This window comes from Pleurodeles waltl, chromosome 11 (assembly GCF_031143425.1).
Source record: "Pleurodeles waltl isolate 20211129_DDA chromosome 11, aPleWal1.hap1.20221129, whole genome shotgun sequence".
Lineage (NCBI taxonomy): Eukaryota > Metazoa > Chordata > Amphibia > Caudata > Salamandridae > Pleurodeles > Pleurodeles waltl.
The window spans coordinates 234650185-234677230 of NC_090450.1; the positions used below are offsets into that span (position 1 = coordinate 234650185).

The 27046-nt window shown below is 44.0% G+C and overlaps 1 protein-coding gene across 5 annotated transcripts in view; it reads left to right on the forward strand.

Moving 5' to 3' along the window:
• ACSL3 (acyl-CoA synthetase long chain family member 3) overlaps positions 1 to 27046 on the forward strand; it is a 503023-nt gene that overhangs the window by 275081 nt on the left and 200896 nt on the right. For all 5 annotated transcript variants that reach the window (XM_069213474.1, XM_069213478.1, XM_069213477.1 and 2 more), the window contains exon 6: positions 7959 to 8106. In XM_069213474.1, the coding sequence (XP_069069575.1) occupies positions 7959 to 8106 (148 nt within the window). The remainder of the gene's footprint in view (positions 1 to 7958; positions 8107 to 27046) is intronic.

The window sequence follows — 27046 nt, forward strand, 5'->3', positions numbered from 1 at the left end:
TTTCAGCCAAGTCCTTCACCTTTCCTGTTGTTGTTGAAGCAAGCACAATAGCCTCCATAGCAATCCATTTCAAGATGGATCATCTCCCATATTCATCATTGCTATTCCTTACATAGCGTTTCTCCACCTGCCAGTAGTCATCCATTTCCTACAGGAACATATTTGTCAAACAACTTTCTAGGAATGCTGTGTCGACTGCCATTCCTGCATTCTGAAAACAATGTCTTCTAGAGTCATAATCTCATTGAAATATATTTGCCTGGAGAGTGACTGTCCATTGCTGTCTTTTCGGTCATCGCTGTTACTGTGGAATCCACCTATTTCCTGGAAATATGAGTGTGAAGAACACAAAGTTATCAATAGAGGGCCTGAATTAATCTCAATCTTGGTAGTTACTCCCGACCTTATCCCAGTATATATGTCTCTCATTGAGCCTCCTTAGACAGCTCAGCATAAATGCAAATTGGCTGAAGCCCGCCTCAAAAGGCACAGCCCAGACCAGCCCAAACTGCCTTGGCAATTTTCCTGTGTGGGGGTTAAAAAGCAACCCCTTTATGCTTTCCTTTTGTTGGGCTTCACCTGTGACACGTAAAGCCTGTATTATGGTACAGTGAACTTCTGGAACCATACCCAAGTGTGAGTTGTTCATGAAGGCCAAGACTGGTCTATGGCTGCTTGCCTACCAGTGAGAATGCACATGGCCTGGCAGAACCAGCACCCTTTTGGAGCAGGCCAGGCGAGATTGCCACTTCTTTGGTTCCTGCCTGTAACGGGATCAGTATCCTGAATTGCTTTAAGATGGAACGTGCTCATAATAATACCAGTGCTCAGGTTAATTCGGGTATTTAAATCCATCATTTTTTGTAGTCTACAGTAATAGCAAGGATGTAAGATAGGGTAAAGTTACATTTAAGGGGACTTTGTTACTGCTAATTCAAGGCGCTCTGCTGTTCCTAGTATACTGCTGTCAATCCCTCTGTCCGTGGTAATAAAATCACCTGATGGGCTTATATTGGGGGACTGTTGAGTGTGCAACCATGCTAATGAAGAAGGCATTCTCATGTATGTACATGCCTTCCTGTTACAGGCTCTGCACGTCTCTAAGCTGCTTTAATAAGAAGTTTGTGATCTTGCAACAAAGTGGCAGGATATTTATTGGATAGTAAGACAACGATGAACTAGTATAAATGTAGCATTTCGGGTTCATGCTGAAAGACCTACAACTGTTGACGGGTGTGTTGTTATTATTGGGACCCTCCCCGCAAAGTAAATCATAACTTGGAGCAGAGGGGCCATTTACCTCATGTGGTTAGAGGGTGCAGGTACTTTACCCAGTTTAGTGTTGTTGTCCCACCAGTGCATCAACATTGTTTCTTAGATGTATGTATTTTTTTTTACTTCTCAGCCAAAGGTACAGCAGCATGCACACGCAAACTAACCATCAACAGAAGGTAGACAAACCTACTGTCTCCCTTAGTCTTCATTCCTTTATGCAATTAAAGGTGATTTACCATAAACAAATCTGTATCATGGGCCAAAAGATGAATCTGAACTTGTCACTCAGTCCGCTATTTCCCAGTCTTAACCCTTAATTGTTTATAGAAATCTTTTGTTGGGGTTATGGGAACTCGTACTTACTTTTGTATTTTGGTAACAGGGGGGGTGGTGGGACCGTCATCCGTTGTTTGCATTAGAAACACTTAGTAAAGATGCATCCTCAACAGACTGGGTGGTGAATGAGAGGAATATTATATCTCTTTTGGACTGCAGCCACAATTGGGGAGAGCTTTGAACGTTCTGGTCAGTACCTGACAGTACTTAATTTATAATTTAAAAAAATAAGTGCAGGAGACCAAGGTTTTGCTGAGATGCCCTCAGCGAGTGCTTTTGAATGCCCTGTTCCTGATTACCAAACCGCCCAGTTTTGTTTCCACTTCATACCTCTCTATCCAACTTTTGCAGGTTCTTTTCATCTCGAGGTTTCCCCCTTTTCACTGTATTTCTATGTTATCTTCCTTCTCCATTCTCCCTAATTTTTATGATATTCTTCTCGTGTCATGTTCATTAGACGTTCGAGATTCTTGTATCAATCAGTGTAACGACCATGCAGCTGAAGAATAGTTTCGTTGTCCATCCAAGACTCGATGCACCAAAAGACAAGCAGGTCTTTGTCCAGTTTATTTCACCCAGTCTGGAAACCAAAAGAACAACAATTGTCGTATCAGATGGGATTGCCCCAATAGCCACTAAGATACGAATATAAAATTAGAAACATGTTGCCTCATGTACCTTAAGGATCTATGAAGATACTCTGGTAAGTAGCCAAAATCCAACATGTAGCACGTAAAAAATTAAAGTTAAGGTAAAAGGACAGTGGAAACCAACCTTCCAAATATCTGAACATGATATTGTCTCTGTCTCATGAAGTTCATGGGGAACAGCCCAGGGACAGTGACTACAGAAAGAGTTGATATACAGGGGGCACATAAATGAAGCTGGTTGTTTTGCTGTATGTTGTTCGTTAATAAGAAACCATTGTCTTTAGTTAACCACACCAAACCTCATACATGGTTGGAGTCTTCATCTTATATCTGCACAGTATACACTTTTTTGCCACTGCAGAACGCACCCCAAACCCTCTCTTCCAGGAATTAATTGCAGTCCAATGCAGAGTGTCGTGAAAAGGAGCCACAGGAGAACAAGGACGAGTGCCCTTGTATTTTGCATAGTTGTTCATACTCTACTCACCCATCCCAAAATGAATCCATCGACCTATATGCCAACAAAATATGGACAACATTGGCTATTATTTCTCTGCATCCCCAGCAGAATGAGTTTGGGTATCAATTTGCTCTGTGGAGCTTGGAGCAAGCCCAGGGTTAGTCTTGTAAGATTCTGAAGAAGCAGAATTTCAGGTGCACTTCCTGCTGGCTTTTAATCGTGTGCTAACAGAATCTCCAACCACTCAATCTCTGAATCCTCTTTAATCAGTCTCGGTTTTAATTATTTGAGAGAATTCGTCTTAAGGTTGCAGAGTATAGTTTCTCAGATAGGACACAATCAAAGGTCGCTACCAACCCTTTAAAATCACGCAACCTTTTCAAATAAACATGAATTGGTTGAGGTTCATAAAGTAAGGATTCCTGTGTGTCTTTTGCTCACTAAGCAGTATTTTAATTGCAAGTATTTCTGTGGTTGGTTGTAATGGATGCAAAATGAGTCTTATTGTGTATCAAAGGTTTTGAAAGACTCCTCTTTCATGAAATGATCCCATTCTACAATGTCTTTCTCAAATCACACTGTCCAGTGAATAGCGTGAACTCCTTTTAAGTCTCCTGCATTGTTGCAGATCGACACTTGAGGAGGTAAAAGCCATTCATCTTCATTAGGTTATAGGTTGATGTACATATTTTGTCCATTTTAGCTGAATCGGGCTACGCAGGGTTTTAGCAGCATTTGTCTTCCTCACAAAATTGCAGGGCCTGCTTTCGGGTACATAAGGTGATGTTTGATGGAAACCCATTCCGGAATAGCAAGAAAGGTGTTAAGCTAGAAGATAGCGCTGTTGCACTTGATATTAGAAGGACATGTGCTGAAGGCGTATGATCCCAGACCCACAATTCCTTCTCTGCGTACATTTTCATTATTAAGGGACAGTGTGGGGATTGTCATCCTAAATCAAGGTCTTGATTTCTCCATCAATTTTGTTAGCAGGTTTTTGAAGGATGTTGATAGCATGCAAAATACACAGTACTGGGGGCCACTCCCGTTCTGATTATCTGAACTCGCATCCAAACTAGCAACTGAACATTTTTCCTTTTGACACACATTTGTGTCTTTTTGTCCAACAATGTTTTGACTTTGTCATGAACGATTTTGGAGAAGGTCATAATCAGTAGGATTTCATCTTCCTGAGCGGCTACTGGAATGAGTGTCCTCAGTGAGTGTTTCATGGTGAAAATTGTCATGGGCATAGCTTCGATTTTAGATCAGTTTATTTTGTGGGCCCAGGACCGCCCTCTCCATTGTCTTAAATAAGTAGGGCCATTCTATCCCAACAAAGGTGTTTTTTTGTCTGTATAAGAATATTATAACTTTGCCATCCATGTCATTGTGTACTTGAGATGTAACAGCGTCTTCATGTGTTTCCTGATGTTTAGCCTGGTGCAGTACCAGCTTGCTTTATATGTATGAATGAGTAGAGCACCCTCTGAAGCATACAGGCTAGCACTTTTGCCAGTATTCTTATAATTGATTCTGGCCTATAGCGTGTACGTTGAAGGTGGTCTTTCCCTGGAAAGGATATCACTGCCCTGTTCCATCCTAGTCGGAGGAATCCATTCTCATCCACACCTTTAAAAACTATGATCCTGTTTCGCCCTATATAGGGGCCACTGCTCAAGGTGATCCTGATACCAGTGAATGTGTTTCTTAGAATAAATCGAGTGAGGAAAGTAGTGAGGATATCCAGTATGTCGGGTGACCAGTGTGGCCCAGGAACGGCAAATAAGTTAAGCAGGTGGGGGAAAAAGAACGTGTCCTCAACTATATATGCAGTCGTAGTAGTAGTAGTAGTATAAAAAGTCAAAAAGAGAAAATAGCTTCACCACTTGCTTGAGTGTGCTATTAGTTTTACGTAGGTACAGCTCTACAAATAGTAACTGAGCAATCAGTCTTGCTTGAATAAGAGGGCTGGGTGACATAGATAGCGCTAGTTAGAACAGCAATGTGTAAACGTTCTTCCATTCCCTTTACATAGGGAACCTCGATTTGCCTCTACTACTAGATGATACTTCCGCAATTCTGTGGTCTTGGTTTGTACCACTTTTTTAGAGGACCCCATGTGTGTTTGACACAGTTTCTTTTGTTTTGATGAGGTAACTACTATTCTGAGAAATTCTTGTTGGAGCCATATCCATTTTGTCTCTATAGGAGACTTTCTAGTTTGTGTCAAGATATTCCTTTGTTTACTTATAAATCACTATCATATTTGTGGCCTGTTCTTGGAGTCCAAATTTTATTTCCCAATACATATTTCAATGCTGACTGCGGAGCCAGGGATTTCTTGATTAGTTTCAGCAGCATAGGGGATGCTCCAGACTGCACACTCATATAAGGCATGCTTTTGGCAAGTAAGCATCCAACCTTCTTGTGGAACCAAGACCTTCTACATCACAGTAACTATTTTCTTAAGTGTGGCTTTATCAAGTCCAATTGAAACATATCATTGTGTTCCTACCAAAGTCAGATCCTCTTGTTTGTCAGCTGACCAGTTTCCAATATTCCATTTTCCAGGAAAACGTCTTGACTAGGCAGTTACAGAACAGCTACAAAAATACTAAGAAAAAAATAAACTGTTGCATGACCTTCAGTTAGGATTCCAACCCATGAAAGGGACACAGCCAGACACTGCTAAAAGGAATTATTCCTCTTTGCACTAGACGAAAGCCATCAAGCTGCCATGCTCCATCTTAATCTCCTTCTTGCCTATGACACTACACAGCTTAACATATTGCTGACTAATCTGGAAGACTGGTTCAGGATCGGTGGGAATGCCCTTGGCTTGCTCCGCACTTGACAGCTTCAGCCAATAACTTTGTATTGAATGATAAGACCTTTCTGTGCTGGGTTATTTCATGCTGTCCCCCAGGTCTGTCACCTTCTTTTCAGCTGCTGCACATGGCCATGTTCCAGCTCTTAAATATGAATTAAGCTGACAAATTCAAAATTTACATCAGCATGAAAAATATCAGCAACTGAAACCTCTTTGAACACTGGTTGAGAAAAAAACACCTCTTTTGTCTGGGTGGAACGGTAACAGTCTTTCCAATTATAAGAGCACCAGAGTCTACCACTCTTCCATAAACGCCCCTTCTATAGAGACTTTCTCTATCACATGTCACAAAGTTAAGATTCTAGGGATCTTCTTTTACTCTAATCTGTCATTCACCACTCAAATCAGTGCAGGTGTTAGGTCTGTCAATACAATACAAGCCTGAGAAAATGTGTCTATCCACAAAAACCTCCCACTGGATAACCAACAAGATGCTTTAGCTCTTGGCATTTAGACTGTTGCAATGGACTTTATCTAGGCATCAGAAAGAATCTAACAGACTTCTTAATTAGACTGCAGGCATGTGTCTGAGCCAACAGAGATGGCAATATCAAACCAGCACTCCACATACTCCCAGTGGGGTCCGTGATTAAATTAAAGAGGCTCTGTTTTATCCATAAGGTGTACTGCAATAAAGACCTGTCACATCCACAAAAGTTGTCTCCCTGCCAGAAACATCTGACCTGCACAATGCATGTGATCCTTTAGCGCTTAGCTTGTCAGTCAACAGAAATAAAGCAGCAAAACTCTCAATGTTGGAGGCCTCACACTCTGCAGCACCCTGGTTCTCAATCTAAAAGGTGAACCAAACTGTTCAGGAAATGTGTAGCCTGAGTTAGTGGCTTAGTTTTGTTAACTTATGGGTTGATATGGATTTTACCTTTGGGTGATATTTGCGCCTGGATCTTTGCTAATATTATGCCTCTAATTCTCAGTTCCTGCACCAAGGCAGTGTTGCACTGGGATATGCTACTAGAAGCAAAAGCCCTATGTCTAATGCTTCCTTGAATTGTGTTGACGGAATTTTTCAGGATCAGTACACAAACCTCCACTATTTACTGTGCTTCCAGGGTGTATAGCAAGCTTTAGTAATTTTAATAGCATGCCTAAATTGTTGGTGCTTTTTGCATTGCACTCTTAAGACAGTGGTCTAATCACAGTCATAAGCACCCACTTTCTTGTGTACTGATGGAAAAACTGTTTCCAAGTAGGGAATTAGAGTTTAGTACCCGGAGCTAAATAGTATATAGAGTGTGGCTGTTTATTGAGAGTGGCACTTGGATATGAAAAAGTGTGGTCAACTAAATCGCAAGAAACTACTTTCCAAGTGGTTATGCCTACAGATTCTGGCAATCGGGACGTCATTCTTTCCATCTTGAGTAGATGAAATAAATTGAAGTATGCTGTCCCTAGTAATGGAATCAAAGAACAGATCTTCTAGAGACTAAACATGTAAGCACCTAATTCATTGAGAAGCCTGTTTCAGAAGAAATTAACATGCCCTCCATTTTCTTGGTCAATTCTTACTGCTTTCTTTGCTTCCAGCCTCCTTGTACATTAATGTTAGGTTTAATTTTTATTTATTTTTCTGTCAGAGGATGTTACAGGTAAAGGCATTGTGTTGGACACCAAACCTTCAATGGTGCTGAGGTCAGTCATTAATGTTAGCATGGGGGAAAAAGCAGATCAGCAATCTTTTGACAAGTACTACTCGCCAGTATGCCAGGCTGAAGGCTTCCCTTCAGAAATTATGTTGAGTCATGAATAAACTACACAGACCAGTCATATGGTGAAATGAGCACTGCCTAGACCAGAAAAGCTAAAACAATACATATATTTTGTCACATTAGACTTAACTTCAGGATTGCCACATAATCCATGGGGGTTTGTTTCTGAAACCAACAACCATGCAACAGTGCGCTGCCATTACATGCCATCCTGTCTAGCATTACATCTTTGCTGAAAGCTCTTTTGGGGTCCGCCTTTGCATTCAGCCTGGGTAGACGAATGGTAAGGCAATGAAGATTGAAAGGTTTTGAAAACAGTTTTTTGCAGCCATTGGCTGAACACAGAATGGTACTGTGTATGCACTCTGGATTTTATGTGCTGTTGTGGCAGGTTCCTTCATCTGCTCCCATTTCATAAAGGAAACCCTAGGGTCTGTGAAAGGAGAATTCATGAAGAACTAGCAGCTGAGGACCAGAATCGCAGCAACACTTTGAGAAACCATACTAAATTAATAATATTTGTGGAACGTTTAGAATTGTGGAAGTGCTGTTTGCAGTTAATTAATGTGTTCTCTTTATGACTAAGTGTTTTATTTTTTTTCTTCAATTCGGAACAGTAAACAAACCGATTCCTCCAAGACCTTGTGACCTCGCAGTAATTATGTACACCAGTGGATCCACAGGACTTCCAAAGGGAGTGATGATCTCTCACAGCAACCTTGTTGCTGGCATAACAGGGATGGCTGAGAGGATTCCCAGGGTGACGTAAGTATCCATGTTCCAAAACTGAATCAAGTCACATGCGAAGATGTAAATAATATTTGCAGTTAATGAATCGGGACATGCAACATACTCAAATACTTGTTACTTTCACTTCAGTTTCCTCTATTTCCAAAGTTTGGAAATAGCAACATGTATTAAGTATTTATTCAGGCTTTGTGAGTATTTCTTCAAATATTTAAAAACAACATTGTAATGCAACAAAAGGTGCTACCATCACATTTCGGTTGTATTTCCTGAGTCTTCTGGATCATATTAATACTTTATTTTTATTGTGACATTTATAGAGATTTGTCTATGGACATATACCCTGAAAATAAAAGCCATTATTGTTGCATGATATCCATATACAAGTGTTATCTTCACTGGGAGAGTTATTACAGCTCTAATACTTCGTTTAAGGTGTTTGACATTCACGGGTGATTCCTCCTGCAGATTTAAGTCACATTCATTCCTGGGGTGAGTATTTAGGATTGAAGAACCCTTGTGAAACTGGAGACTATGGGCGAAGCACCACCGTATGTTGAAAACAGTATCATACCCATTGTTCACACTTATCTATATATTTTTTTCTTCCTCAGTGTTAGAGCTTTCATAGATTGAATTATTTCCCATCCCCGGCGGAATCCCCAGTACTATTAAAATAGCTATAAACCGTGTTATACAATTTTGACACAGCTGTGGCCCCAGCAAGTGTATGTATTTAGTAGCACTACAACTCATTCGAAACAACCCAGACTACAGCCAGTGAGGCGCTTCGATCTCTACCACATAATGTGCTCTTTGATTTCTAATAAACCACCTTTCCATGGATTTTACTCCTCCTCTTTACCTTCCCTGCACACCAATCAGCCTACTTTTTCGCTTCACTGTGAGATGTATCTCTGAGGGGTTCTGGGGGAACCTCTCAAAAGCCACAGTGGAACATGAGGAGAAGACATCTCTCTTCGGGAACTCCCTTTCCTGTAGTCAAGGGAAGATTTACTCAGATGGCCTGCACTTGCATTGGTTCATTGCCTTAGCTACTAAGTAGGAAAGAAATGCCCAGACATGAGTCCTGTGCTTACTGCGCCACTGGATTTACGCACGCCTGGCTGATGAGGGGTGATACCCTTAAACCGGTCCTAGGATGCTTGTTTACAGTCTAGGGAGGACCTGGCTAGACAGGTTGGCTGGACTGTTTCCATGTGGAACAGGGAAAAGACTGATTTGCATATGGCTGGGTCCAAACTGGGGTGGAGTGGTGAGCAAAAAAACGATGTATTAAACCCAGATCTTTGTGACTGGGGGTGAATATTTGCGTTGTTAAACATTCCGTCCATCATCTGTTCTTTCTTCATATTCAAATGGTACACAGAATGTTCACAAAACTGGTTATTAGTTGGGGTGGTTGTGACATCTCGCCAAGTTATGATGTCACTGTTCTGTATCAGGTGAAGTTAGGTCACTTAAATTTAAACCTTAGCTGAGTTCTGGGTAGCTGGGGAACGGAACAGTCAGGCATTGACGGTCAATTAGAAAACATGACACAATAAACTCCCATTCCAAATTATAAATATTGTATATATTTTTTATCTTTAAATAGACACCACAATGACAAACATCTGATGAAGAGAACCGGAATTATGATTTTTTTTTAAGGATGTTCATAAATCATTGCTTTTCACTCAAAACATGTAGTGTCTGAGCCTTTGAACATAGGGAGCCAGGTTGATGTTTCATGCCAACCAGAATGATGTGCTGGAGAGGTGCAGGGTTGGTTCCAGTCAAGTTTGTATCTTTGCATTTCAAAACTTTTCTTATCTTCACCTACAGGACTTGTTGGCATGGTATTCTGCAGCTTGAATCCGGAGTTGGCCTCAATATCAGCGGACAAGCGTACGGTGAGAGCCTAGGTTCTCGGCAGACATTTGAGGCTATCCACAAACTGGCAACATGTTTTAGAAGCTAGTATGTGAAGTCAGTTTCTCAGGAAACGACTGGGAACTGAGTAGTGGCAGTTTGGTAGCCTCTGGTTCTTCTGATAAAAGCATTCTTTGAGCTTCTAGGCTTACTAGTTGCAGTTCCTCCAGAGGAAAAAGAACACTCTATTTTCCAGCCATTGGTCCAGGTCCTAGGTGGCCCCTCTTGGGGGCTAGGACTCAAACTCCTGGGCTGAAAAAGTTGGGTCCAAAACAAGTCTGCTTGTATCTGATAAGCTGGGTGATTTGCAGACGAAGATCCTCTTTCTCTTTTGTGTTCCTGGAGCTGAACAGGATGCTAGCCAACTATCCATTGTAGTTCACTCTCTGGTTCTCGGTGTAAATAGTAGCTGGTCCAGCCCATGTGGTCTTTCTCTGCGAAATCAACAGTGGGAGCACCATTTCTCTGTGAATTCCTGTCTTTGGTTCAGCAGGTGCAGTTCCTTTTTGTGCAGCCTTGCTTTCTGAGGTCTATTGGTTCAGGAGGTGCAGTCCTTTTCTCTGTCTTTTCCTGGTCCAGTAGCATTCTGAGTCTGGTAGCCAGAACTGCCACTTTTGTGCCAGTCTCAAGTTTGTGGGTGGGAAGGACTTAACCAATGAGGATAAACTTCCCAGGGGCAACCCTACCCACTCTTGCATCACTTCCTGAGGCGTAGGCACTGGGTAATTCCACAGTGAATTTCTCTGCCCATAGCCAAGATGTCAGAACCTTTCTTCCCTTGGTCAGAACGAGGGGGGCACCCAGCTGAGGTTTGTCCTGTATAATGAGCAACTTATCCTGGTAAACCAATTCTGTGACTGGTTTTCCCTTTCTGAAAGAGATGACAGCCAGTCTACCTAGACAAAGGTGAGGTTAGAATAAAGTGTCACTTGCGTTTGCCTATGCATCTTGCCCTTCGAAGCTGGGCCATCTATGGCCACAGCCATCCTGTCAGGAGAATGGCACACTTCCTTCCACCAATGGGTTCTTTGTCCCCCCCCTCTCCTGGGAACTATTCACAATTCCTGGCAGGAGGGCAGCAGGCTGTCTCAGATGGCAACTGCTGCAGTTGATTGGAAACAGCTGCCAGACACTTTGGGCAAGACAGTGGTGCCCCTAAAAATCACCTTTACATTAATATTTACTCTACATCCCCCTTTAGCAGTATTTCCGATTTAAGTTACAATTAATTTGACACCTTGAAGTACTACTTTTGGTATTCCCAGTTAACACTTTTGAAATGTAAAAGTGTAATCCCATTTCAGGCAATGGGAATGCCAGCCTTGCTACTGACTCGGTGATGAATTTTACTGCAACAACATGTAAAACATAAAACAGCATATCCTGTTCTTTAATATCCTGCACCCTGCCTTATGGGATTGTGAAGCATAACTTAGAGGTTACTTATCAATAACAACAAGAAAGGTTTGGGCTCAACAAAAGGATTATTTTGCCATGTTTACTTGGCAGTCTAACACTCGGCTACAGTGGCAGGCCTTGAGTCATGGTTTCACTCTGTGACTGTAGCTGTGGCACAATAAGTGCTGCAGTCTACTAGTGACATTTAACTCACAGGCCCCGGATACTCTGTGCACCATCTACAAGGGACTTCTAGGTATGCTAAAGATGCAAATTAAGTGTTAGCCGATTGCACATATACCTGAGGGCTCAGAGGACATGCTTTGGTTCCTGGCCAGCAGGGCCCAGTGTACTGCAGGTCGAAAAACCATTAGCATCAGTCCAATTATTTGGGGGTTTTGGTCACACACGACGAGTCATTTTCTTACTTGTTCTAGTTTTTAAATTTAGAAGCTAATCTGTGATGTGAATGGGTTCCATTTTTACACAGATTTGGTCTCCTAATTAAGACAGGCTTTGACACAGGGACTCTGCTGTAGGTTATTGGTTGTCTTGTTCTCTCGGGTAGAAGCCTTGTAATCAATATTGTTGAGGTTTGTGTGCCCTGCAGAGCACACATTTTAATTTTTTTAGGACCAGCTCAGCCTTTCATTGTTTCAGGTCTGAAAATAATTATTTGGCATGTAGTATTAGTGACAGCTGTTTAGGTCTTGTCTACAAAAAGCTCTTTCTCCTTGGCATTTTACCAGAGCTCTCCTACATGGCACCTTGTGGATTCTTGTTGCAGGGACTGCTTGAGGAGCAGAAGGATCAAAGTCTTTAAAACAAGCTCTCACTCTATTTTGTAAGGTTCTAGGGTGCTCTGTATTGAGAATAATGTTCTGCTCCATTGTTAATGCGTTTCCACCCGAGGTGAGGTCACAAAAATCAGCACCTGATCAAATTCAGACTAGATATATGATACAGACAAGCACAAGGGGTCCCTAGAAAGTGTACTTTACTTTCCAAAAGATCTAAGGAGTATTTCCTGATAAGAAAGTAGTAATGCAAGAATTGAGATCCATCCTAGGTACAAGAATCACAAACAAGTGTATAAAGAAAGAGAAATTAATTATGCTGGCATTGCATCATATTTTCCCACTGGTCAATAAAGCAGAGTCTGTACGTGCTCCAGATATCTGAAGGATATGTATCCATCAAGGGAGACGGCATGCGGCCGTAGGCACCTAATAGGAAATCACAAATTTAGTAATGCAAAATCATTCATACATGTGGGCCGTTTAGGCCCATAGTAATGAATCATGTAGCATCAGGAAATCTGTATTTTTGTACATTCCATTTTGCATTTCCAAAATAGCGATTTCTAAGGATTTGCTATTTAGGAAATGCAAAATAGGAATTTTGTACATTTGGCCTGTAGTTACTATACTTTTCTGGTTTAATTCAAAGCACCCGTAAGGCTAGACTGTATTTAGTGGTTTTACTACATTAATTGTATGCTTAGAATGTATTTCGTTTCTATCTTCAAAGTTTGTAGGAATGAATTTCGGCAGAACCATTGTTTTTACCATATACTGAATGCCAAGGTTCTACTGGCAAGGTGGCTGCTTCGGCCATATATTTTATTATGGGCATTAAGTGCTATGTAAGTGTGACTTAATAATACATAAAAGGAGGGTTTAGGTCTATCAAAGTTCTACTTCGACAGGTCAAATTTGTAGTTTGAAAAATGCACAGATAGGCTACAGTGGTGTGCCTGCAGTCATGTTTGTACTGTCACTGTAGTGGGTGTCCACTAGTAACATTTATTTTACAGGCCCTGATTACTCCTTTTACCATATGCTAGTGACTTATAAGTAAGTTACTTAAGCCAATTAGGTAAACACATCCACTGGAGTTTGGTTAGCAGGGTCCCAGTGCTCAGAGTCACAAAGCTTGCAGCATCAATAAAAAATATTGGCAAAGCCAATGCAAAAGCATTTGGCTTTGCCAGTGTGTCTTAGCCATGTTGTACACTAGTATGGCTGCTGTTCAGAATGGCTAAAAGTTAATGGCATAAAGGAGAGTGGCGTGGATTGTCGTAGAGTGGAATGGTGAAGAGTAAAGTACTGCGTATTGGATTCAGGGTTATAGACTGCAGTAGCATGTATTGCAGTGACAGAGTAGTGTGTTGAAGAGTGTAGTGGCATAGAGTGGAAAGATGCAGAGTAGGCTGGAGTAGAGTGCAATGGTATAGAATACAGCAGTGCAGAGTAGAGCATAGAGTTCAGTGGCATAGAGTGCAGAGTAGCGTGTCTTAGAGGGCAGTGGTGTACTGTGGAGTGGTTTAGAGTGGACTGGTGTAGAATGTTAGAGTATAGTAGCGTAAAGTACAGGGACATAGAATTCAGTAGCATACAATGCAGTAGCATAGATTAGAGTGGTGCAAATTAGAGGTCAGTGATATAGACTGCAGTGGTGTGCAGTGGCATGGAGTGGTGTAAAGTGGCAGAGTACAGTGGCATAGAGTGGAGTGATGCAGAATGCAGTGGCATAGAATGCAATGCTGTACAGTAAAGTGCAGAGTGCAGTGGCGTAGAGTAGAGTGATGCAGAATGCAGTGGTAAGCAGAGTAGAGTCCCAATGAATGCAGTAACGTAGAGTAGAACATTGTAGAGTTCATAGCAGTGTTGCAGATTAGAGGGTTGTAAAGTGCAGTGGTATAGAGTGGCATAGAATGCATTTGACTAAAGAAGAGTGGTCTAGAGATCAGTGGAATTGAGTACATTTGGGTAGAGTGCAGTGGTATAGAATAGCATAGAGTGCAGTGCTATAGAGTTAAAGTAGTATAAAGTGCTGTGGTGCAGGATAGAGTGCACTGACATACAGTGCAGTGGTGCAGAGTACATTAGAGTGGCGTTCTGTGGATCGGCACATACTGCAGGGGGGTAGAATTGAGTTGTACAGAGTAGAGTGCATAGAGAATATAGGAATAGAGTGCAGTGTTGCAGAGTGGCGTAGAGTGGAGCTGTACAGAGTAGAGTGGAGTCTCCTACGCTGGAGTGGTGTAGAGTGCAGTGGAAAATAGTGCAGTGATGTAGAGTAAAGTGGCAAAGAGTAGAGTGGTTTAGAGAAGAGAGGCGTAGAGTGCAGTGTCTCAGAGTGGAATAGAGCACAGTGGTACAAAATGCAGTGGCGTAGAGTGGTGCAGTTGAGAGCACAGGGGCGTGGAGAGATGTGGCGTGGCATAGACGGGGGTTGCATGTTGTGGTAGCACTGTACCCTTACAGATGACCCATTTTCAATTGAAATGACCATTGCATGTGCACAGACATACAGTTTTGCTAATAAAACTATACAGCCCAAAACCAGTAGTATGTGGAAATGGCATCACCTAGTGTATTTATTTGTTTTGATCATATTAAAATATTTGTTTTCAACACACTTCACAATTAGCAAAACATGGTTTGTTTGTGCTTTGATACATTCTGAAATACTTGCACAGTTCATTTAAATGTTATTGTGCACTAGAAAAACCCTTTGCTACCCCCCCAGTATCCAGCAAGATTGTCACTTTGAAGTCAGAGACAGAAAAGTAAACACCAAGCTCCCTTGGAAGACAGAGTCCGACTTTTGACCGTTGTCTTTGAATGCACAGGAAATATGACAAAATAAGCAAAAGAAATTACAGGCCTGTTTACAGAAAGGAGTAGATGTGGAAGTATACAAGGATAGGTAGTGTGAAAAGGCTTTGTTCCTTTGGAGGGATTGATTCCTGCCGGACAGCCCAATGCATATAAAGCTAGTAAATAGAAAGCAGGAGAATGTGAGTTACGAACCACACAGCATTCGAGGGAAGCTTTCGGAATGTCCTCTAGATGTCTTTAGTAAGCCAGACAGCTGTGCAGTTTAGTAGGCTTTCACCTAAAAATGGGGAGTGATAATGCAATCAAGGAATTTTCCTACAGGCACAATTCGACAAATATACCTGACATTTGGCAGACTCTTACTACATGCAGTTTCTACTGGTATTACTATTTTGCACCTATCCAGAAAAAGGGGGGGGGCAATTAAAAAGGTGGGGAAGGGGAGTAAAAGAGTGTTCATTTGCAAATCCATTTGGCACTGTGACAAACCTGTTCATAATTTGGCAGAAGCTGCAATGAATTAATTTTCTGTTTGTATGTCCCTTTTTGTTCCCGTCCATGGGGTGGGGTGTGGATAAACGTTTATTTAGTTTTAATGTTGGTACATGGCAGGCAGTGCAGAGTGGGTGTTAGGCACATGTCCTAGCCCTGCAGCTATCTGATGCAGTGCACTGCTAAAGGCCGTGTACAGTGGGGATTGGGCAGCTATGTAGTGGGTTGATTTTAGGGCCTGTCATCAGAGTCACACTGTTCACAGTCAAAAATCATGTGCAGCTGGGGTTGAAATGTTAGTAAAACATAAAATCACAAAAAAGGCACAGTTTAAAAGTGAAATTAGGTTCTGGTCCAGACTTGTCAAACTACAGACATTTTCCATATTTAGCAACGTGCACAACACCTACCTTAACTCACGCAACCCACCATGCTCAAAACACCTGTTTGGCAAATGCGCAAAAACAAGCAAAAGAGCGCTCAAAATAACATGGCATCATTGTGAATAGCATGACTTATGGCATGTGTTGCGTACATTGCTAACCGTGCCTGGTTAATTTCATCTAGTCCTCTCCAAATGTCAATCAGTCTAATATCTTGTGACAAATAACACATACACATTCCACTTTTCATGAGAAAAAGTAAGTTCACTCTTCAGTGTTTCCTTATTTAAGATAGTAATTGGAAACAGGTGTAGCTAAACAAATGCACGACATGATCAGGCAATGCAATCACAGCATATAAATTCTGAAACTTTCGTAGTTTGGCCCTGAGCATTCAGGTTGTGTTTAACATGCCATTCCTACACCAAAATAAATCTCCAACTGACTCAGAGAAAGAATCTTTGCTACTCTTTGAAGGAATGTAAAGCAATTCACACTCTCCCTGAAAGCTGTCATTCTCAACAGCAAGAAAGATTTGCAAATGGGAAAAGTTTAAGACATTTGCCATTCTGCCAGGAGTGCATGTGTAGCATATAATCCAAGTTCGAACTATATGATGCGCTTAGACATTTCAAAGAAACCCAAAGCTACATCAGTAGAATCTTCGAACCTCTGTTAATATGGTACAGGTTAGAGTTCATAATTTAACAGTTATAATGATCAAGTATAGCTTTCCTTGAATTGTGGCCAGAAGAAAACCACCTTTCCAAAAAGAACATTGCTGCAAATCTGGCAAGCAGCAATGTTATAAACCACAAGACATTTGGAACTATGTCCTTCGTACTGATTAAACCAAAGTGGAGTGATTTGGTTGTAATGCCCTAAGACATGCTTGCCAAACAACAAACATTGGTATCATCACAATAACCTTTTTCCAACCACCAAATGTGGTAGTGAAGATACGATTTGGGTTTCCTTCGTTGGCATGGTGCCTGGATCCCTTGGAAACATCGAGCCCACCTTGAACTACTCCCTATACCAACGATGTTAAACTTTTTAGTTTATGCAGGGTCATCCCCAATCTCTTTGCCTCCTGCCTCCTATTTTTCCTGACCTGTTGCTGTTGGCTTTTTAACTCTGAGCACCTTACCTCTGCTAACCAGTGCTAAAAGTGCATATGCTCTTTGTGTAAATTGTATTGTTTGGTTTCTCCATGATTGGCATATTTGATTTACTAGTAAGTCCCTAGTAAAGTGCACTGGAGGTGCCAGTGCCTGTAAATAAAATGCTACCAGTGAGCTTGCAGCATTGGTTGTGCCACCCACATTAGTAGCTCTATAATCATGTCTCAGACCTGCCACTGCAGTGTCTGTGTGTGCAGTTTTAACTGTAAATTCGACTTTGCAATACCTGCTTGCCAGGACCAAACCTTCCCTTTTCTTACATAGAAGACACCCCTAAGGTAGGCCCTAGGTAGCCTTAAGGGCAGGGTGCAGTGTATGGTTAAGGTAGGTGTAGGAGGCTGGACTGGCTTGTAGTGAGTACCAAGGGGTACTTGCACCAGGCCCAGTTATCCCTTATTAGTGTATAGGGTGTCTAGCAGCTTAGGCTGATAGATAATGGTAGCTTAGCAGAGCAGCTTAGGCTGAACTAGGAGACGTGTGAAGCTACTACAGTACCACTTAGTGTCATATGCACAATATCATAAGAAAACACAATACACAGTTATACTAAAAATAAAGGTACTTTATTTTTATGACAATATGCCAAAGTATCTCAGAGTGTACCCTCAGTGAGAGGGTAGGAAATATACACAAGATATATATACACAATACCAGAAATATGCAGTATAGTCTTAGAAAACAGTGCAAACAATGTATAGTTACAATAGGATGCAATGGGGACACATAGGGATAGGGGCAACACAAACCATATACTCCAAAAGTGGAATGCGAACCACGAATGGACCCCAAACCTATGTGACCTTGTAGAGGGTCGCTGGGACTATTAGAAAATAGTGAGGGTTAGAAAAATAGCCCACCCCAAGACCCTGAAAAGTGAGTGCAAAGTGCACTGAAGTTCCCCCAAAGGACAAAGAAGTCGTGATAGGGGAATAAGGCAGGAAAGACACACACCAACAATGCAACAACGCTGGATTTCCAATCTGGGGTACCTGTGGAACAAGGGGACCAAGTCCAAAAGTCACAAGCAAGTCGGAGATGGGCAGATGCCCAGGAAATGCCAGCTGCGGGTGCAAAGAAGCTTCTACTGGACAAAAGAAGCGAAGGTTTCTGCAGGAACGCAAAGGGCTAGAGACTTCCCCTTTGGAGGACGGATCCCTCTCGCCTTGTAGAGTCGTGCAGAAGTGTTTTCCCGCGGAAAGAACACCAACAAGCCTTGTTAGCTGCAAATCGTGCGGTTAGCGTTTTTGGACGCTGCTGTGGCCCAGGAGGGACCAGGAGGTCGCAAATTGGACCAGGAGGTAGAGGGGACGTCGAGCAAGACAAGGAGCCCTCTTAGCAGGTAGCACCCGGAGAAGTGCCAGAAACAGGCACTACGAGGATGCGTGAAACGGTGCTCACCCGAAGTTACACAAAGGAGTCCCACGTCGCCGGAGACCAACTTAGAAAGTCGTGCAATGCAGGTTAGAGTGCTGTGGACCCAGGCTTGGCTGTGCACAAAGGATTTCTGCCGGAAGTGCACAGGGGCCGGAGTAGCTGCAAAAGTCGCGGTTCCCAGCAATGCAGTCTAGCGAGGTGAGGCAAGGACTTACCTCCACCAAACGTGGACTGAAGAGTCACTGGACTGTGGGAGTCACTTGGACAGAGTTGCTGGATTCGAGGGACCTCGCTCGTCGCGCTGAGAGGAGACCCAAGGGACCGGTAATGCAGCTTTTTGGTGCCTGCGGTTGCAGGGGGAAGATTCCGTCGACCCACGGGAGATTTCTTCAGAGCTTCTAGTGCAGAGAGGAGGCAGACTACCCCCACAGCATGCACCACCAGGAAAACAGTCGAGAAGGCGGCAGGATCAGCGTTACAGAGTTGCAGTAGTCGTCTTTGCTACTATGTTGCAGGTTTGCAGGCTTCCAGCGCGGTCAGCAGTCGATTCCTTGGCAGAAGGTGAAGAGAGTGATGCAGAGGAACTCGGATGAGCTCTTGCATTCGTTATCTAAAGTTTCCCCAGAGACAGAGACCCTAAATAGCCAGAAAAGAGGGTTTGGCTACCTAGGAGAGAGGATAGGCTAGCAACACCTGAAGGAGCCTATCACAAGGAGTCTCTGACGTCACCTGGTGGCACTGGCCACTCAGAGCAGTCCAGTGTGCCAGCAGCACCTCTGTTTCCAAGATGGCAGAGGTCTGGAGCACACTGGAGGAGCTCTGGACACCTCCCAGGGGAGGTACAGGTCAGGGGAGTGGTCACTCCCCTTTCCTTTGTCCAGTTTCGCGCCAGAGCAGGGCTAAGGGGTCCCCTGAACCGGTGTAGACTGGCTTATGCAGAATTGGGCACATCTGTGCCCAAGAAAGCATTTCCAGAGGCTGGGGGAGGCTACTCCTCCCCTGCCTTCACACCATTTTCCAAAGGGAGAGGGTGTAACACCCTCTCTCAGAGGAAGTTCTTTGTTCTGCCATCCTGGGCCAGGCCTGGCTGGACCCCAGGAGGGCAGATGCCTGTCTGAGGGGTTGGCAGCAGCAGCAGCTGCAGTGAAACCCCAGGAAAGGCAGTTTGGCAGTACCAGGGTCTGTGCTACAGACCACTGGGATCATGGGATTGTGCCAACTATGCCAGGATGGTATAGAGGGGGCAATTCCATGATCATAGACATGTTACATGGCCATATTCGGAGTTACCATTGTGAAGCTACATATAGGTAGTGACCTATATGTAGTGCACGCGTGTAATGGTGTCCCCGCACTCACAAAGTCCGGGGAATTGGCCCTGAACAATGTGGGAGCACCTTGGCTAGTGCCAGGGTGCCCTCACACTAAGTAACTTTGCACCTAACCTTTACCAGGTAAAGATTAGACATATAGGTGACTTATAAGTTACTTAAGTGCAGTGTAAAATGGCTGTGAAATAACGTGGACGTTATTTCACTCAGGCTGCAGTGGCAGGCCTGTGTAAGAATTGTCAGAGCTCCCTATGGGTGGCAAAAGAAATGCTGCAGCCCATAGGGATCTCCTGGAACCCCAATACCCTGGGTACCTCAGTACCATATACTAGGGAATTATAAGGGTGTTCCAGTAAGCCAATGTAAATTGGTATAATTGGTCACTAGCCTGTTAGTGACAATTTGAAAGTAATGAGAGAGCATAACCACTGAGGTTCTGGTTAGCAAAGCCTCAGTGAGACAGTTAGGCACCACACAGGGAACACATACATATAGGCCACAAACTTATGAGCACTGGGGTCCTGACTAGCAGGGTCCCAGTGACACATAACAAACATACTGAAAACATAGGGTTTTCACTATGAGCACTGGGCCCTGGCTAGCAGGATCCCAGTGAGACCGTGAAAACGCCCTGACATACACTCACAAACAGGCCAAAAGTGGGGGTAACAAGGCTAGAAAGAGTCTACTTTCTCACACAACCCCCCCCCCCCCCCCCAAACGAAGGACAATAAGGCTAACCTTGGCCAGTTGAGACTTTATTGTCTAAGTGGTGATAAGTAGAGAGTAGCTCTGCAATAGACTGGTTACTCCCTTTATCATCCACTATATGGTTACTTCCCTGTGGGGATGTAAACCACCCTGTTTGAAGTTTTTTAGCTAAGCAACAATGTGAAGATGTATTTTCAGAGTTTTTATCAGTAAGTTTTAGTTTAGAGCAGTGGGAATTGTCCACTGAACCTATTTGTAGTGATGGAAATGCCAGACAGGGATGCTGTCTCAGAAAAGCCATAGCTGGGCAAAAACTTTGTCCATATGGCTGGAAGAGAGAACAGGGATGCTGTTTCTCTTGGGTTGGAGCAGGGCAGGGATGCTGTCCTATGAGCTCCACACTAGGGCAGGGATGCTGTCCTAAGTGTTGTGAGGCAGTGCAGAGTTTCTGCACTAAAGTTTCTCTGGGAGGGTTGGAGGGATGCTCCATGTTAACTAAAATGGTGCTCTTTTTCTCACCAATGTTAGTTATCCCACAGAGAGGTACTTCCACCTCAGGGAGTACAGTTTTGACAACTGATGATTCCCTTGGAACAGGTGCCACCCCAGGAGAGGTTTCTCCCACCACAGGAATGGTATCCTGAATGGTAGGGTGGTTAGGGGATACTGTGATACCCTTTTGACCTGTTGATGGAGAGGGATCCTGAGTTTTCAGGCCTTCTCTCCTTTGCTTTTTCATTTCAGTAGAAATGAGAGGGAACAATTCCTCTGGGATGCCCAGCATGGCTGCATGGGCATAAAACTCTACATCAGCCCAACCTGAGGCCTCTAGGTCATTACCTAAGAGACAGTCTACAGGTAAGCTAGGTGATACTACCACCTGCTTAGGGCCAGTAACTCCACCCCAACTAAACTGAATTATAGCTAAGGGAAGAAACTTAGTGGAGTTATGGACATCAATAATTTTATACTGTTGTCCAATGATGTGTTGTTCAGGAGCCACTAGGTTTTCAGTCACCAAAGTGATACTGGCACCTGTGTCCCTGTAGGCCAAGGCCTCAACACCATTTATTGAAACTGTCTGCCTGTACTTATCCATTGTAAGGGGACAAGCAGCCAGTGTGGCAAGGCCAATGCCACTAGGTGTGACAGAAACTGTCTTGGGACTGACTACCCCAGTTTCTATGATGGACCCATAAGTGAACCCAACTACACCCTTTGCTTGACTGTTGCCAGCAGTCCCACCACTAGTACCACTACTGCTAGGGGCATTAGAGCTTGATGTATTAGTGGTGGTAGGCTCAGGGGGTTTACCTGGACAGGACTTATCCCCTGGCCTATGGCCTCTGTTTTTACACACAAAGCACCAAGGCTTTTTAATGTGTGCAGGTTGAGAAGAAGAGGAAGAATTTGATTTATCCCCAACCTCTGAAGAGTGTTTAAGATTTGAAGTGGGATCTTTGATTTTACCCTTATCCCCATGCTTATCTTGAGATTTTTCACCATCTTTCTTCTTATTGCCATCTTTGTCACCCCCTGTATGAACTTTTCTGTTCACCCTTGTTCTGACCCATTTGTCTGCCTTCTTTCCCAATTCTTGGGGAGAGGTCAGATCAGAGTCCACCAAGTACTGGTGCAACAAATCAGACACACCATTATTAAGAATATGCTCTCTCAGGATCAAGTTATACAGGCTGTCATAATCAGTTACTTTACTGCCATGTAACCACCCCTCCAAGGCCTTCACTGAATGGTCAATTAAATCAACCCAGTCTTGTGAAGACTCCTTTTTGGTCTCTCTGAACTTTATCCTGTATTGTTCAGTGGTTAAGCCATAACCATCCAGGAGTGCATTCTTAAGAACTGTAAAATTATTGGCATCACTTTCTTTCACAGTAAGGAGCCTATCCCTACCCTTTCCACTAAATGATAGCCATAGGATAGCAGCCCACTGCCTTTGAGGGACATCCTGTACAACACAGGCCCTCTCAAGTGCAGCAAACCACTTGTTAATGTCATCCCCCTCCTTATAAGGGGGAACTATCTTATGCAGATTCCTGGAATCATGCTCTTTTGCAGGATGACTATGGGGAATACTGCTGCTGCCACCATGGGTTTCAAAACCCAACTTCTGTCTTTCCTTCTCTAGTTCTAAAGACTGTCTATCCAAATCCAGCTGTTGCTTTTTAAGCTTCAGTCTGGTTTGTTCCACCCTCAACTTATTGAGTTCCCTTTCTAACAATCTGTCATCGGGGTTGGTGGGAGGGACATTTCTAGATACAGAGGTATGAAGGGAATGAACAGAAGGAGACCTGTCCCTTACAGAGGGCACCCTAACAGCTTGGCTGACAGTGTAATGTGAGAGCACATCATCTGTATGATGTGACTCCACCTCAGTACCAACTATGCTAGACTGTCTTGTAATGGGAAGGCTAAGAAGTTTCTTTCCTGAATCTTTTCCTGGGGGAGTCCCTGGATCAGATTGGGAACCATTAGCTACTTTTTCAACAGATGGGGCACTTTTAGCCTTATCTTGTTCTCTAAGCATGTTAAGTAACAATTCCAAGGAAGGATTCTTCCCTACACTCAAACCTCTCTCTACACAGAGACTCCTTGCTCCTTTCCAGCTAAGGTGGTCATATGCAAGTTTGGACAGATCAACATTTTGGCCTGTGCCAGACATTTTTAGAGAGAGTTAAAGTGATAGAAAAAGAAAAAAGTTTTCAGAACTTTTTAGAAAGACAGAAAAAACTTTTAAAACTTTTTAGAACTTTTTAGAAAGTTTAGAAGTACTTTTCAGCACTTAGAAAAGAGTGAAAAGAGGAAATGCAAAACTTTTTAGTTATGTGTATATACACTGAACTTGTTTTGTATATTTTTCTCTTATGAAAAGTACAATGACAAGAGTGGTAAGTAGTCTCGAAGCACTTATCCCACCGCTGCACAACCAATGTAGGAGGCTGGACTGGCTTGTAGTGAGTACCAAGGGGTACTTGCATCTTGCACCAGGCCCAGTTATCCCTTATTAGTGTATAGGGTGTCTAGCAGCTTAGCAGAGCAGCTTAGGCTGAACTAGGAGACGTGTGAAGCTACTACAGTACCACTTAGTGTCATATGCACAATATCATAAGAAAACACAATACACAGTTATACTAAAAATAAAGGTACTTTATTTTTATGACAATATGCCAAAGTATCTGAGTGTACCCTCAGTGAGAGGGTAGGAAACATACACAAGATATATATACACAATACCAGAAATATGCAGTATAGTCTTAGAAAACAGTGCAAACAATGTATAGTTACAATAGGATGCAATGGGGACACATAGGGATAGGGGCAACACAAACCATATACTACAAAAGTGGAATGCGAACCACGAATGGACCCCAAACCTATGTGACCTTGTAGAGGGTCGCTGGGACTATTAGAAAATAGTGAGGCTTAGAAAAATAGCCCACCCCAAGACCCTGAAAAGTGAGTGCAAAGTGCACTGAAGTTCCCCAAAGGACAAAGAAGTCGTGATAGGGGAATAAGGCAGGAAAGACACACACCAACAATGCAACAACGCTGGATTTCCAATCTGGGGTACCTGTGGAGCAAGGGGACCAAGTCCAAAAGTCACAAGCAAGTCGGAGATGGGCAGATGCCCAGGAAATGCCAGCTGCGGGTGCAAAGAAGCTTCTACTGGACAGAAGAAGCGAAGGTTTCTGCAGGAACGCAAAGGGCTAGAGACTTCCCCTTTGGTGGACGGATCCCTCTCGCCGTGGAGAGTCGTGCAGAAGTGTTTTCCCGCCGAAAGAACGCCAACAAGCCTTGCTAGCTGCAAATCGTGCGGTTAGCGTTTTTGGACGCTGCTGTGGCCCAGGAGAGACCAGGAGGTCGAAAATTGGACCAGGAGGCAGAGGGGACGTCGAGCAAGACAAGGAGCCCTCTTAGCAGCAGGTAGCACCCGGAGAAGTGCCAGAAACAGGCACTACGAGGATGCGTGAAACGGTGCTCACCCAAAGTTACACAAAGGAGTCCCACGTCGCCGGAGACCAACTTAGAAAGTCGTGCAATGCAGGTTAGAGTGCCGTGGACCCAGGCTTGGCTGTGCACAAAGGATTTCCGCCGGAAGTGCACAGGGGCCGGAGTAGCTGCAAAAGTCGCGGTTCCCAGCAATGCAGTCTAGCGAGGTGAGGCAAGGACTTACCTCCACCAAACTTGGACTGAAGAGTCACTGGACTGTGGGAGTCACTTGGACAGAGTTGCTGGATTCGAGGGACCTCGCTCGTCGCGCTGAGAGGAGACCCAAGGGACCGGTAATGCAGCTTTTTGGTGCCTGCGGTTGCAGGGGGAAGATTCCGTCGACCCACGGGAGATTTCTTCAGAGCTTCTAGTGCAGAGAGGAGGCAGACTACCCCCACAGCATGCACCACCAGGAAAACAGTCGAGAAGGCGGCAGGATCAGCGTTACAGAGTTGCAGTAGTCGTCTTTGCTACTATGTTGCAGGTTTGCAGGCTTCCAGCGCGGTCAGCAGTCGATTCCTTGGCAGAAGGTGAAGAGAGAGATGCAGAGGAACTCGGATGAGCTCTTGCATTCGTTATCTAAAGTTTCCCCAGAGACAGAGACCCTAAATAGCCAGAAAAGAGGGTTTGGCTACCTAGGAGAGAGGATAGGCTAGCAACACCTGAAGGAGCCTATCACAAGGAGTCTCTGACGTCACCTGGTGGCACTGGCCACTCAGAGCAGTCCAGTGTGCCAGCAGCACCTCTGTTTCCAAGATGGCAGAGGTCTGGAGCACACTGGAGGAGCTCTGGACACCTCCCAGGGGAGGTGCAGGTCAGGGGAGTGGTCACTCCCCTTTCCTTTGTCCAGTTTCGCGCCAGAGCAGGGCTAAGGGGTCCCCTGAACCGGTGTAGACTGGCTTATGCAGAATTGGGCACATCTGTGCCCAAGAAAGCATTTCCAGAGGCTGGGGGAGGCTACTCCTCCCCTGCCTACACACCATTTTCCAAAGGGAGAGGGTGTAACACCCTCTTTCAGAGGAAGTTCTTTGTTCTGCCATCCTGGGCCAGGCCTGGCTGGACCCCAGGAGGGCAGATGCCTGTCTGAGGGGTTGGCAGCAGCAGCAGCTGCAGTGAAACCCCAGGAAAGGCAGTTTTGCAGTACCAGGGTCTGTGCTACAGACCACTGGGATCATGGGATTGTGCCAACTATGCCAGGATGGTATAGAGGGGGCAATTCCATGATCATAGACATGTTACATGGCCATATTCGGAGTTACCATTGTGAAGCTACATATAGGTAGTGACCTATATGTAGTGCACGCGTGTAATGGTGTCCCCGCACTCACAAAGTCCGGGGAATTGGCCCTGAACAATGTGGGGGCACCTTGGCTAGTGCCAGGGTGCCCTCACACTAAGTAACTTTGCACCTAACCTTTACCAGGTAAAGGTTAGACATATAGGTGACTTATAAGTTACTTAAGTGCAGTGTAAAATGGCTGTGAAATAACGTGGACGTTATTTCACTCCGGCTGCAGTGGCAGGCCTGTGTAAGAATTGTCAGAGCTCCCTATGGGTGGCAAAAGAAATGCTGCAGCCCATAGGGATCTCCTGGAACCCCAATACCCTGGGTACCTCAGTACCGTATACTAGGGAATTATAAGGGTGTTCCAGTAAGCCAATGTAAATTGGTAAAATTGGTCACTAGCCTGTTAGTGACAATTTGAAAGTAATGAGAGAGCATAACCACTGAGGTTCTGGTTAGCAGAGCCTCAGTGAGACAGTTAGGCACCACACAGGGAACACATACATATAGGCCACAAACTTATGAGCACTGGGGTCCTGACTAGCAGGGTCCCAGTGACACATAACAAACATACTGAAAACATAGGGTTTTCACTATGAGCACTGGGCCCTGGCTAGCAGGATCCCAGTGAGACAGTGAAAACACCCTGACATACACTCACAAACAGGCCAAAAGTGGGGGTAAGAAGGCTAGAAAGAGGCTACTTTCTCACAGTAGGACATATAGTAATGTGTTTTATATGTCCTGACAGTGAAATATTGTTAAATTCGTTTTCCACTGTTGTAAGGCATGTCCCTCTCATAGGTTAGCATGGGGGCTACCTTTAAATATGATTAAAGTGTAGATTCCCTTTGGGAGCGGATAGACGTGGAGTTTTGGGACTCTGAGCTCACAATTTAAAAGTACATCTTTTAGTAAAGTTGATTTTAAGATTGTGTGTTTGAAAATGCCACTTTTAGAAAGTGAGCATTTTCTTGCTTATGCCATTTCTGTGACTCTGCCTGTGTGTGGATTCCCTGTCTGGGTCAGTTTGACAGTTGGGCTGGTTGCACCTCACACTAGACTGTGACACAAAGGGTGCTGGGGTATAGTCTGAATTTCCTGATGAGCCATCTGTGCTAGGAGGGAGGGGAGAAGTGGTCACTTACACCGAAAAGGGCTGTGCCTGCCCTCACAGAATGCAGTCTCCAGCCCCCTGGTGAATGTCTAGGGCCTGGCCTGGGCAAGG